Source organism: Platichthys flesus, chromosome 2 (assembly GCF_949316205.1).
Source record: "Platichthys flesus chromosome 2, fPlaFle2.1, whole genome shotgun sequence".
Lineage (NCBI taxonomy): Eukaryota > Metazoa > Chordata > Actinopteri > Pleuronectiformes > Pleuronectidae > Platichthys > Platichthys flesus.
In genome coordinates, this window is record NC_084946.1 from 26,456,657 (window position 1) to 26,470,945 (window position 14,289).

Below are 14,289 nucleotides of genomic sequence, written 5' to 3' on the forward strand. Positions count from 1 at the left end.
TACGTGACACGCGCACACATCCCGGAATCACATTCTCACGCGAGGAGAGAACAAAGCGACATGAGCGCGTGAGACTCTGCGACAAAGAGACGAAGAGACGCAGAGACGCAGAGACGCAGGAGGAAGAGACTTGTGTGTGCGCGTGTGCGTGAGTAACCTTCATCCAGTCTATCATATGTAACAAGGCGCCGCGAGCGTGCACGCTGCGGCACCGCGCACATCCCTGCCGCACATGCGTCATGGAGGTCAACCGAGGATGAGGAGGGGGGCGGGGGGATGGTGACTGGAACCCCCACCCACCCCCATTCAACCTTGAGTCTCATATCAAACTTTATTTATAATGACTTCACTTTTACATTGGGTTGATTGGAACAATAATCATATTAAAGTGTAATTACATCATCAACACAAAAATTATCCATTATTTCATCTTTTGTGTCGCTGAGCTTTTTGCTTGGATCACAAATAAAAGTACAGTTAATGCAAAACACCACAATTCACACTGGAGTTAATCTTGTGCTTTGTGGGAGTTAATATTAATTAAGCATGCTTTATTTTGAAAGTAGCATTTTTAACATTTCGTGAAGGTTCAGCTCATTTGTGCATAAACTTACACCAGTGAGTAATAATCATATGGTAAGGCACATCTACTTTCAAACTACACTCAGGAAATAACTGTAAGACATTAACTTAATAATGAATGGTCAGCTTAGTGCTTTAAAGCTTCATGTTTCAGACCACACATCATCATATTTCTATTAATTCCATAGACTGCTGTACAGATTCCAGCAGCCGTTCTCGATTAGAAGAGAATTAAAATGTCATTAACCGTCTGGCCGGGCGGCTGCAGGAGGAGGAGGAGGAGGAGGAGGAGGTCAGGGAGGAGAAGGAGCAGGTGCCGTGTGGAGTCAGGTGGGAGCTCCAATGAAAAAGAGCTGAAACTAAAGAGCTGTGTGTGTCTGTGCTGCTGGCACCTGGATAGAGAGCTTCACCACGTTAGCATCGGAGAAACAACAACCAGGGTCTCATCTTCACTCTGATCTTATAGTCAGGTTTTTAAGAGTCGGCCATTCATTGACGAAGGGACGCTAACGCCAGAACTTGAGATCTTTGCAGCTCGATAATCATTTAGTAAATGATCATCTTGTTTACAGTCAAATAGCCCTGGATGAATTTGGGCGTGGAGACTGTGTGATTGACAGCTTGTAGGGTTTAATGGGTGTAGGGAGCAGGTGTAGGTGTGTCCTCGGTCCCTCAGTCAGGCTCCACCCCTTCTCTTCTATATCTATATGATGACTTCTAGCTGGGAAAAAAACAAACAATCTGCCAAACTCAAGGCTTGAAGGTGAGCTGCATCCGAGAGAATTGGAGAGGAGAGGTGAGGTGGAGGGGAGGGAGGGGGGGGGGGGAGCTGAAGAACACTTCTAATAATGATAATAACTGTTGTTAATATATCCTTAACAATAACAGCAGCACCTGTTTATTCAAATTCTAAATTCTAATGATAAATGAAACTTACTTATTATGTGATACTTTTAAATTCGCTCCCAAAGTAAAAGGAAGGATTTTTCAAAACAGAGGAAGTTGAGTTATTACATGTGAGTGTTGTGATTGTGTTGCAATGATAGAGGCTGAACTCACAAAGTGCCGACACGCACGCCGGGGGCAGAAGTGCTGTGTCACTATTGTCGAGACATTTATTGGTTTTAATGACAGGTAATAAATTGTTTACAGAGATCACAAGTGAATCTGAGGGGAGGGGCCGGTTTGGCTGTGCGGTTGTGAGCAGATATGATGCCGTCGGTTGAGTAGAGTAACACAATTGTCTGCATCAGGTGAATAAAAAGTTAACGCAATGGACAGGAGAATAAATACTTTCTGAAAACATTCCAGCAGGTGGTATTTAAATACGAGGTTCCAAAAAACCGGTGGAACGGGCACCGGGACCGGTTGTTCCAAACTGAGGAAGTAGCCTCCAGCATTATTATTATTATTATTATATATTGTGACTAACTGAGCCGCTCATCTGTGACTGGCTCAATGGATGGAGATGAAAAGTCAGTATTTGTGTGTATTCGTGTTTGTTTTGTGGTGAAAACAAGAAGACAGACTTCAGTCTCCAAGAAAACTCAAAGTGCAGCAAAGTGACAGCTCTTAGGATTTGAAGCTGAAGAAGACGAGTGGTTGTGTAACTCGTGTCTTGAGCCGTGTTATCAAGGTCCTGTCAGAAACATAAAGCCCCTAAATGCACGCACCGGGGGGGGGGGGGGGGGGGGGGATTATTAACCTAATGAACAGACTGCAGTAAAATGAGGTCAGTTAAAGGTCATAAATGTTGGTCTGAGACATTTTGGGTTATTTCCCGAGCCCTAGTTTGGGATTTTCACCAAGTTTCATGATTTAAAAAAAAAAAGCAATGGCTCCATTCCTCCATTTTCCAATAATAAACACGGAGCAGAAAACAATGGGCTCAAGTGACTCAGCAGTAATGAGGTGGGGTCTTTACTGTAAATCAGGTGATTGCTGCTGGTTCCTGGAAAACACTTCAGAGTTTTCTGCCAGAGAGTGAAAGCCGCTCCACATGTAGGCTAGTGGGTCTGCATGTCGCTGTGTACAGTCTGTGTGTGTCTGTGTGTGTGTGTGTGTGTGTGTGTGTGTGTGTGTGTGTGTGTCTGTGTGAACTAGAGGGCCGGGCTCTGTGCCAGCTCTGTCCTTATGTAACCATCTGCACTCGTCCCAAAATCTCTCACTCGTTCCACTTCATTCTTTCCACTTTTTTCTTCTCTATCCTCATTCTTTCCCCGTCAGTCTTCCTCTCCACCAACACTCCCTCTTCTCCCTCTTCTCCTCCTTCTCCTCCTTTTGTCCTCTCAGTCCCTATCCCCTTCTTCCTGTGTAAGCATGACTGTGCAGGTTGTCCACCGCTCCCAGCTTCTCAGCACCGCCCTTGAACTTGTGAATGAGTTCAAACCGCCTGCCGCCTCCAACACTTTCACTAGTTGCTGCATTTCGGCCGAGGTGTCAAAGTTTAACCTTTAAAACTATTAGAAATAACTATAAATATAAACAAAACACAAATACAACCGAGCATGTGGAACACGAATGTAGAAATAAAACATATACATATATTAAACAGTTTATTCTGTATGATAAAAGTTGTACTAGTCGTGCATGTCTCTCTGTGAAGCTTTCACATCCTGGAGCTCCGTCCACCTCCAGATGTTGAATCCAGCTGCTGATGTTGTGTGACTGTGCAGATGCATCGGTTTCGTGACTGTAGGAGAGCACTGGTGTTTGTTTGTACACATGCAGCCTGTGAAATATGATCTGACGGCCGCCGGCGTCCTGTGATCATCTGAGAGAACCTGTATTGTGTGGCAGAGCCGGGTTACTGCAGATCAGACTCCTCGGCTGTCACACAGTCTGTTTGTTGAGTCGAGGTCAAAACCAAGTTATTTTCAAAAGACGTCAGATTAAGAAAAGCTGCAGTCGGTTAAAGTATCAAGACATTTATCTGAAAGTAATTTGTTGCTGAAACAGAAATCTTTCAACACCCGTGTCCTGTCCTGTGAGGAATGACTCAGCAAATCCTCAACTTACACATATTCCCCATGTGACATAACTGACTCTTGAACACACTCGGTGTTGTTCGCAGTCTTTAAATAAACTGAAGTTAATCATCTACCACAGTCGGTGAAAATGAAGGAGTCAAGAAGAAATTCAATATGAAAAACTATATTTTTCTATATCTGTGAATTTTTAAAAAGATCTTCCTCTTTCAATTCTTCCTGTGTGCGTGTGTGCATGCGTGTGCGTGTGTGTGTTACCAACGTATCTGTGTGTCTGTTTAAGGTCATGTTGCTTTGCTTTGTTGAGCTTTCAGGCCAAGAGGAAGTGTGTATCTGTGTGTGTGTGTGTGTGTGTGTGTGTGTGTGTGTGTGTGTGTGTGTGTGTGTGCTACAGTGGAAATATACTGACTGACCATTGTGACCACTGACATGACTCGGCAATGATTAACTAAATCACCTTGACTCTCATTCTTAAGGCCTAATTATAGTCCTGCGACTGCAACCTCGGAAGGCCACGCAGCTGCATCGACGGATCCGTTTTGGTTTATGCTTCCTAAACGGGTTGCGCGTGTCGCAACGCAATCCACCGCCAGAACACTAGGCGGAGTAACTTTTTTTTTCGAAAACAAAACACACAAAGAAGAGACGTCTTCTTCTTCGTCGAATGTTTATTTACATCGCCACTCCGGCTCCTCATAGCTTATTTCTCGCGGACAAATCGGCCAGTCAGTGACAGGTTATACAAGTGGTCATACTTTCGGATCTCTTCTGCCAAGTGCTCTTCTATTTGGTCCATATTCGTTCTTCTAAATCTTCCGTGATTTCCGCGTATTGTGGGGCATGAAACCGGAAACTAGACTCCGGACGGGATGTAGTAAGCCGACCAATCACAAGCCTTGCGGGCTGCGTGAGGCTCGCGTCGTTTTGTCGTATAGTTACAAGAATTGGCGGAGGCACGCAAGCCGCCAGAGGGCTCGAAAGGGGCGTGTTGCGTGTCTTGCGTGTCTTGCGTGCATGCGTGCGTCCGTGCAACACGAGTATAATTTGGCCTTTAGTTAAAAGTGCTGATTATAGAGCCGACTCAGATGTTGCAGAGTTAAAATAATAATGAAGTTTTTCTCTTTTCAGTCAAAATGGATCTCGATGATAAAGAAGTTCTCTCCGGAGAGATTGTGCCTGTGGTGATAATTGGTAAGACACACACACACACACACACACACACAGACACACACACACACGCACACACACACTTCACAACGTTGGTGATGTCACAGGAAACCTCAGAGGCGCAGCTGTGCTTATTGCTGTTGCCATGTAACGTGTGTTATGATTACTTCACGGTGAAACGGCACAAGACTCTTTTCAAGTCCGTTTTTCCTGTTTTCTCACGAGCACCTGAACTCACATGCTCGGTCAGGAAACTGTGAATCAAGCAGGAGGCTTGTTTATTAAGTTACATCCCAGAATCGTCTTTTTACAGTGTTGTAGGATCTGAGCAGCAAAACACAATTTCTACTTCTGCTGCTTTCAGACGCTCACTGAAGTCTGGATGTTTGTGTTAATGTGAGAACACAAACGTTAGAGTCAGAACCTCCAGACATGTTCCGACCAGGACTTTAGAAAGAGTTGTTCTCCAGCCTCGGCAGGAAGTGCAGGAGTCAGGGATGTTATCAGATCCTTATCGCCAGCCACAGATATACAAAGATTAAAAAAAAAAGCAACATATTTCTGTTCCCCGGTGATTTGTTAAAGGTGCAGTCACGACTCTCTCTCTCTATTCGTTCTGTCTTTTCAGGGCAAAACCTGTGAAGGGACTTTGGAGCGAGGCAGAAAGTGTTTGTTAGGCCTTTTTACTTTATTAGAATAAATCTGCTTCTTTTAAGAGTTCCTGTTTTCTTATAGACGCAACAGCACGGTGTGAGTTCTCTGCTCTGTGAAGACGAGGCTTTGTTTGAAAACATTACTCATCACTTGCAGGCAAATGAGATATTTTAGGCAAATGAGATATTTTACTGTGCTGTGTGTCTGTGTGTGTGTGAGTGTGTTCTTGCCGAGTCATTGTCTGGTTGTCCAGCGGGTTTTAAACCTGTGTGAGTCTGTGATGACAGTCGCTGGGCTTTCTTCTCTTTGACGGTTTGACAGCTTTAAATACATTGATAAGACGGACGACAAACAAACGCCACTTGGAAGCATAGCAACCAATTAGAGACGCACAATACGCACACAATGACTCCACCGTCACAGCATTATGTGGATTATCAGTGCACTTAGAAACCAAAGGAAATTGCTCGGCTGCACTCACCCCCCCTGTCTGTTTGTCTGTGTTTCCCAGGTAATGGTCCGTCAGGCATCTGTCTGTCATACCTGCTGTCGGGTTACACCCCCTACCTGTCGCCTGGGGCATCGCACCCCAACCCCCTGCTGCACAGCAAGCTGGGAGAGCAGCCTCACCTGTCGCTGCTGGAGCAGGTAACACACACACACACACACACACACACACACACATGCAGCCGGTCATTCTATAAGAGTGAAAGTACAACAGTGCATCTCACCGTCTCTTCCTCTAGGACCTGGAGTACCTGTGTGAGGGGTTGGAGGGCCGGTCGACCAATCCCATGGCCGTGCTCTTTGATTCGCTGCTGCTGCCGGACAGCGACTTCGGCCTGGACTACACGTCTCCTCTGGAGTGGAGGTTCGAGCCCGAGCGGGCCATCCCTCACCTGGTGCTGGGGAAGGGTCCACCTGGTGGAGCCTGGCATGTACGTAGCTGGAATTCTAGATTGTACACAGATTATTGATGATTCTTATGTCATCTGCTGGGATGCAAGTGAAAACCAATGAGATCAGGTCGGCAGAGAGGTTTTTTAACTAAATAACTTATTGATGTATTTTTGGGTCATCCAATCAGATTAGAGCATCACATAGATGGAACTTTGCACTTGTAAAAACACACAAATGATCAGATGACAGCACAGAGCTGGAATACAATCAGCTCATTATGCTGGAACTCAACATTATATTTCTTTATTTTAATATTTCAAATATATCAAATATTTTATTCCACAATTTTGTTTGTATTATTTATATATATATATATATATATATATAGACGTTGTGGTGAAGTCAAGTTTGATTATATAAAATATTTTAAAACTGCAGTTAACCAACGCGAAATACAGAAAAGGAATAAAATTATATTGATCATAATTTAATGAAATGGAATAAAAATGCATTTAAAAGCCCCGGAGAACTTCACAGTCTTTGGGACGGCTGCGGAAAACACATGCCACCCAGTTCAGTGATTCCACTGGTTTCCAATGCCTTGCCGACTCACCAGGTTGAGCTCTCATTGAACTCTCTTCTCTTCAGTGCGACACTGCAGCCTGAGCTTAGACTCACACGTTACGTCTGAAGTCACGATAACAAGTCCCGTGAGGCCTTGTGATCCACACCCTGATGCTAATGTGTTCAACAAGCTCTGTTTTTCTTTCTCAGGTGAATGCAGAGTGCACAAGGTGTCTGTCATTAAGCCTAACACTGTGTGTGTGTGTGTGTGTTGTTCCCAGGCGATGGAGGGCTCCATGCTAACTCTGAGCCTGGCTAACTGGATGGAGCTTCCCGGACTCAAGCTGAAGGACTGGATGAGAGAGAAGCGCAGGTTGGTCCGTCCACGAACAACGTGGAGCTCTGTTCCCTCGGCCCATGTGACCTCACAGCCTCGTCACCTTTAATCAGAGAAGATTGTTTTCACTTCCACTTCCTCGTTTGGGCTTGCGGCCCCGAGTCACACGGCTAATAGGTTCTCCCAAAAAATGGTTTCCATCATTTAAGGAAGCTCTCGTCACACTGAGCTGCAAAGTTTGGTCTTAATTAGTATTTCATTATTTACAACAGGGTGAAACACCTTTGATTTACATACAATGACAAGGAGTGATTAAATCAGACTCTTCCTGTTCACTTCTTATTTTCAATTAGTAGTTTTACTACACACTCTTTAAGTTCTTATATAATTTGTGTTATTTTGGAAACAATGATAATAAATAACGTTTTCCTGTGTTGTATTTAAACAAAACTGTCTTTTCGGTTCCTTTTATTCCAGAAACGTTCGTAACGACCGCGCCACCCCAGCAGAGATCGCCTCCTACTATCAACACTACGTTTCCCAGATGTCCCTGGAGCAGAGCTTCGCCTGCGGGACCACCGTCAGCTCGGTGACCAGGCAGCTCAGCAGCCAGGAGGGGGCGCCGTCCTACTGGAGAGTGACGGGACTGCAGCGCCGCGAGGGGGAGGAGCTGGGAGGTACGCTGAGTTCGATCTCTGCTGATTCATGTCAAAGTGTGAAAGTGAAAGAAAAAGCTACAGTCCCACCTTCGTCTGTCTCCTCCTGTTAGACGGTTCCTCTGTTTCGGACGAGGTTCCTTTCTCGCTCTTGGCCCACAACGTGGTTCTGGCGACGGGGACCCACGACATACCGGCCCGACTGGGGGTGGAGGGCGAGTCCCTGCCGTTTGTCTGCCACTCCTTCTGGGAGCTGGAGGCGGCCATCTCGAGTGGCGAGCTGGACCAGACGTCGGACGCCGTGCTGGTGGTGGGGGCGGGTCTCACGGCGGCTGACGCTGTGCTGGCCACTCACCATCTCAACACGCCCGTCTACCACGCCTTCAGGCGCTCGGTCACGGACCCGGGTCTCATCTTCAACCAGCTGCCCAAAGTCCTCTACCCAGAATACCACAAGGTGAGGAGAGAGAACCCTGAAGCTGAGGAGGGTTTTGTGATTTCTGTGAAACGTCTGCTGTTTCCATGTGTGTATTTAAAGCCTTTCTTTTCGGTATGTGACAGTAAAGTGAATACTTTTGGGTGTAGTACAAAACAAAATATTAAAAATCATAAAGTCATGGAACCCAACCTGTTTTTATAAATCCCTCAGAGAAGCCACGAGCTTGTAAATTACATAAAAAGTGAATTTATAATCCAAATAATAGTTTTTAATTAACCTGCTGACTAATTCATTTGAGGGATGATTCGGATGAAAACTCTGCTTTTGTGTCCTTTGGCGTCCAGGTTCACCAGATGATGACTCAGCAGCAGCACCAGCCGACTCCTCCCCCACAGGACCACGCCCAGAACACCGACTCCACCCCTTCCTCGCCCCCCTCCTCCTACTCGGGATACCTGAGCTTCCCGTGTCACCGGGTCGTGGCGTTCAGACCCGACCGAAAGTGCATCCTGGAGTCCGAGTCCGGCCAGCGGACAGTGGTCCAGGTCTCCAAGGCTCTGGTTCTTATCGGCGCCCATCCCAACCTCTCCTTTCTGGAAGACAACGGGCGTCAACTCGGCGTCAACACCAAAGAGCCGATCACCTGCCGGAGGAACCCGATCGAGGTGGACCCGTTCACGAGCAAGGTGGTCGCAGCCGAGGGGCCCGGCATGTACGCCATGGGGCCGCTGGTTGGAGAGAACTTTGTGAGGTTCCTGAAGGGAGGAGCGCTGGCTATCGCTAGCGACCTCGCCAAGAGACACAAGGAGGTGGGGGAGGGTGGGGACTTGGCCACAGACACATTGATGGACAAATGGCTGGACAGACAGACGACCACGCAGATAGAGGCTAGGGCCTGTGCTGTGGACTCGTAGCAGGATGCCAAGGGCCGAGCGGAGAAATGGACCGAAGCAAACTAAAGACACAGGTCACATCTTCCACTAATCACAGAGTAGGGACATCGATAAGCTGCCAGACAAGAGACTCTGCAGCTGGACTCTGGCATCCCCTCAGATCTACTGTAGATCTGGTTTGGCTAAAAGAAAAACCGCCAAACCTGAGGAATCCTGAAGGTTATAATCACACAGAAGGCTGGAGCGGTGAAAGGGCAGCGAGACGGAGACACTGTAATGAAGACGTGACGGAGGGGAGACACATCACATGTGGGAGGATTTGGTTATTTGGTTATTAATCAGGATTTTGCCTTAAAATGACTCTTAGACATGTTTAATCCTGTGTAAACAAACAGCCGAGATTCTTCCTGGCTTCTGTTATTTATATCTGTTCTGTGTTTTAAACACATTTCTGCTCCTGAGGGTTAACAGCAAGTTATTCTAATGAGAAACTTCCTTAAAATCATGACTAAATATCTCACTGTTAGGATTTAAAGCTTCCATAGCCGTGGATTACTCATGGTTTAAATCATAGGCTGTTTATACAGATGGATGACATGACAGCTCTCAAACTATAAACCCCAAACATCTTGATCACCCCCTAGTGGCTGGATGCAGTGTAGGTCATAAACTCACACCTCCTCCAGTGCATAGTTAGTGTAAGTCTTGATTGACAGCTGAGGCTGACTCGTGATTGGTCGAGCACGCGTGTAATCGTGGGTCTACACCACCATCAAGCTGAGGCCCCCAAATGACATCAAAAGCGCAATATGGCGCCCCCTGTACCTGGGATATGTGAACTATATCTCTGGGAGGATGCAGAGAGGTGTCGTCCATCTTTATTTACAGGTTGATCCTGTGGCAGAGAAAATGAGAGATAGTAACAAGACGGAGGGGGGGAATGGAAATGGAGAGAAAAGGTAGAAGAGAAGAAGAAAAGAGAAAAGAAACCAAGTAGAAATGATCTTTTAACATATCAGCTTCTTATCTCTGAAATGTCCTTGATCACTGCAGCTACTTCCAGGTCGAAGTTGAACCGTTCAGCCAAACTTCTTTTTTATTTAACAAGTTTCATCATCATCAGCTTGTGTCCTCACGAACCGACTAATAATGAATTCCTGCGTCTTTATATCATAGTTATTATGTGAATGTTTGTATATTATGGATTTTCTGTGTAGTGAATCTGAACTGTTCTATTTTTCCATGCGTCATTTGATCATGTAACTCAGCCTGAAATTCTACCTGATATCTTTGTAAATCTCCATAACAAATATTTTATACTTAACAAAAGAGAAATATACGTATATATACATAGATAGATATATATATATATATATATATATATTTTTTTTTTTTATTCACTCAAATTGTTGAATCTGCAGCTGTTAAGTGAGAGAAAGACCAGATAACAACCAGCACTGTTTCTGTCGCCCTGTGGACTTTAATGTTATTTCCTCATGAGGCATAAAACCACTTCTGTAACTTGAAATGACAACAGGAGGGTTTTTAAAGAGGTCCCATAAAGAAAGATGATTTTTATCATTATTTTTACTTTGCTTCCTCAACATGCGCCTTCCACTGTGTTTATTCAAGTTTAGATGATCCGGTAAAAAAAAAAAAAAAAGGCTCATGAAATGCTGAGCTAATGAGATTCCCCTTTTTTTTTTTATCGTTCTCAATAATTTTGATTGAAATAAAAAGATTCGGCGAAGGAGACGAGTTGAAGCGCTCGACGCTGTAATGACAACTTGTGATGAGTCGATGGACCAAGTTTTATTATCATGTTTGTGGGTCCAGCTCTTATTCTACTTCCAGACCCTGTGTGTGCCACTCACTACAATGAAGAGAATACAAACTTCAATATAACACAATATACAAACATGTATATACAAAAACACCTTCAGTATAGGCTACAGAAGTTAAAAGTAAAAATTTTAAAACAAAAGATTCATTCTTATATTTTGTCCTCTACTGTAAAACTATGTAAATTATACAGAGAACTAAAGATGCAACTAACTATTGCTTAATTATGAATTAGTCAGCTGATCATTTTCTTTTTTATATCATTCACAACACCTGTAGATACACGATATTTTGCATTTTTCACAAAAATAATAAAAATATTCAGCTTATTTTTACATCAGACATCAAATATCGTTTTGGTTTAACTTCAGTCAGAGTTGCAGTTTCCATTAATCCCACATGAACATCTCTCACACTCCTGCCACTGGTCATTTGAAGAGTTAACACTCGTCTTGGGCCTTTTCTTTCCTCCTGACGGCTCCTGATGCCTGAACACTGATGGTGACCTCTGACCCGGAGGAGCCTGAGGTGCCTTACGTCTCTCAGCTGCCTCGGAGCGTCCTCCATGTCTCTGATGTTATCAGGTCAAACTCATGTCCATCTTTATTGACACGACTTGTTTGTAAACGCCTTGTTTGTATGAATGGTCTGATTTATACTGACAATAATCTACTTGTCTCAATATACAACTGAGTTTCTATTAAACAGAAAGATCCATCAAATGTTGTGTTTGTCTTTTTGGTCGATAGCTTTTCATTGACCGACACAGATCTGTAGGGTTTAATTTGACATATTGTGCTTTAACAGCCACAAAATCTGTCTTCTAGTGTTACAATAACATCACAACAATAGTATCTCTACCATTATCCACTCACTAAGCTTAGGTTACTGTTTATAAGATACTGAAGGAATTGAACAACAGATTCCCTCTCTTCTTCCGCTCCAGAATGACGGAGGGACATGTTGGAGTGAGCTGAGAAATAAGCTTCATCACAAAACATTACTTCCATCAGATTCTAGACCTTGTTTCCCCCACATTTCACAAATAATAGGAGATAATAACAAAAAGTATTTATATAGAACCTTTCAAACCAAGAGTTACAGGTTAAAAAGGGAAAAATTAAACCATTTAAGACAGTTATAAAGCAAACAGTGGGAAACAATCTTATTTTATTTAAAATAAAGAATCTTCAATTTGAAGATCACAGACGAAAAGAGCACAGATCCAGAAATGAAAAATCCACATCTGTAAAAATTTGTCTTCAAGAGAGATTCAAATTGATCTAAAGTTTTCTACTGGAACAGAACAAAATAATTCCAAAGAAATCAGCATAAAGACGCCATGTCAGTTCTCCCTCTGGCCAGCAGGTGTCACTGTTGCACTAATACAAATACAGCTCAGACACACGAGTTGTGACTCAGCTGGTTAAAAAACTCTTTAGGTTGAAATTCATAGAATCTCTTTTATTTTACTTTGGGAAACTGAATCTGTTCGTGTTGTTGTTGTTGTTCTTGGTTTTCACTGCTGCTCCTCCCTCTGCAGGTGAGACTCAGACTTGTGGACATGTTCTGTGACATTTCAATCACAGCCTGTTGATCCTTTAACAAAAGAGTTCCCATTAGATTCTCTGTCAATCAACTGCTCAGTTCATCTCTTAAGCACTGGTCGGTGGGACCCATGACTAATCCCTGCCCCGAGGCCCAATAGGAAGTGGATCCGCCCACTGGTGTTGTATATGAATATATAAATAACTACAAGTAATATACGTATACATAATCTAATCAGTTTTTAATATAGAACAGGAGTTATGAAAATAAAAGTGTGGTTTTACTCTTGAAGTGCACAAACACTGATGCTTTGTCTCCATAGAAACCATGTTGGTGTTTGGAGTGTTGATGGCAATGGTCCGTGCCTGACACACACATACACACACACACATACATACACACACAAACACACACACACATACAAACACATACACTGAACCACTGATATACTGGCAAACACCCACAGATGTACAGCCTTGTGGCATGATGGTCACTGGTTCCTGTGACTCAGCTCGTTGCCTGGTGGTGAATCAGCCAGATACACCGTGATAACAAGAGGAACAGCCTGAACGAGTGATAACGAGAGGAACAGCCTGAACGAGTGATAACGAGAGTTTCAGTTACAATTGTTCGTTATCATCAGTGACTCATGTCCCAGAGGTTTCCTGTCTCTTATAAACTGTAACAGTTGGACCTTTTAATAGTTACAGGCTGACCAGAAGCCAATGGAAAGTTCACACAAGAACAACAACATACTAAATGTGGTTGATTGACCCCCCCCCCCCTCTGCGCCACACACTCTAAGAATTATGACCCATTATAACAGAGTGTAAGCATATATTGAAGATTTAATTAACGTCCAGTATATGTCAGCATTTACCACATAATTCTTCCAATGGAGACATTTGTGTCCACCTGTAAAGAAATGACCTCAGTCGATAACACACAGGTAAATTAAGTTCTTTCAAATTAAAGTTACCCATCGATTTTATTCATACAAACTTAATTTAAGCAATTTCTTGAGTTGGCCCGACCATTTCCTTTTTTTCAGTGTAGAAGACGCAGACAGAGACGTCAACTTAGAAAGACGATGAGACTCGGGAGCTTTTAGTGATGAAGGCCGAAACCGGTGTTGATAATCTGTAAACAAAATCACGTGAACTCTGCAGCAGCATTTATACGTCACTATGGTCTACCCAGGCCCCCCCCCCCCCCCCCCCCCCCCCCCCACACCCTCGTCTGAACATAACGGATATTTTCCTGTTGTTGTGAACGAGTCTGACCCGGACAATCTCCTGCTGATTCTACAGATGTGAAAGACAAACTCCTGCAGATTTTTGGACATTCTCAGGAGCTCACATCTGGAAAACAGCTCAACATTACAACTGTTTAACCACATCGCTGTCATTCCTTATCAGTTAAAAACATCCGTCTCAACTCTCATATTCACATGTAAACAACATAAAGTGTTATCATGATGCGTTCATCAGAGGTTTCTGACTCCCCTGACCTTTCCCCTCATCCCACATTTTGGTCCAGTGACCTCAGATCCTGCGGCTCAGAGGCTTTTGACTCTTGTGAGGATCAGGTCTGGACTCTTCCATCTCTGACGACGAGCTGTTCGAACCACATCCTCCAAACTGTGATGTGAGAGGACGCCTGCTCACGCTCGGGCTCCAACATCAGGGGAAATTCAACAGAGACGATCTGTGCAGAGTTC

General features: G+C 44.1%; 1 protein-coding gene across 3 annotated transcripts; it reads left to right on the top strand.

The window, feature by feature from the left end:
• Positions 1-11,743, top strand: osgn1 (oxidative stress induced growth inhibitor 1). Of its 3 annotated transcripts, none has more exons than XM_062409082.1 (8): positions 1-148; positions 4,698-4,760; positions 5,902-6,038; positions 6,137-6,328; positions 7,136-7,227; positions 7,669-7,868; positions 7,961-8,304; positions 8,631-11,743. In XM_062409082.1, the coding sequence occupies exons 2-8, from the start codon at positions 4,703-4,705 to the stop codon at positions 9,198-9,200; spliced, it is 1,593 nt and encodes a 530-aa protein (XP_062265066.1). In that variant the 5' UTR covers positions 1-148; positions 4,698-4,702; the 3' UTR covers positions 9,201-11,743. The 3 variants fall into 3 exon arrangements, with proteins under 3 accessions (XP_062265066.1, XP_062265068.1, XP_062265067.1); XM_062409084.1 differs by having other exon boundaries at positions 1-144; XM_062409083.1 differs by lacking the exon at positions 1-148 and adding an exon at positions 853-1,378.
• The last annotated feature ends 2,546 nt before the right edge of the window (positions 11,744-14,289 follow it).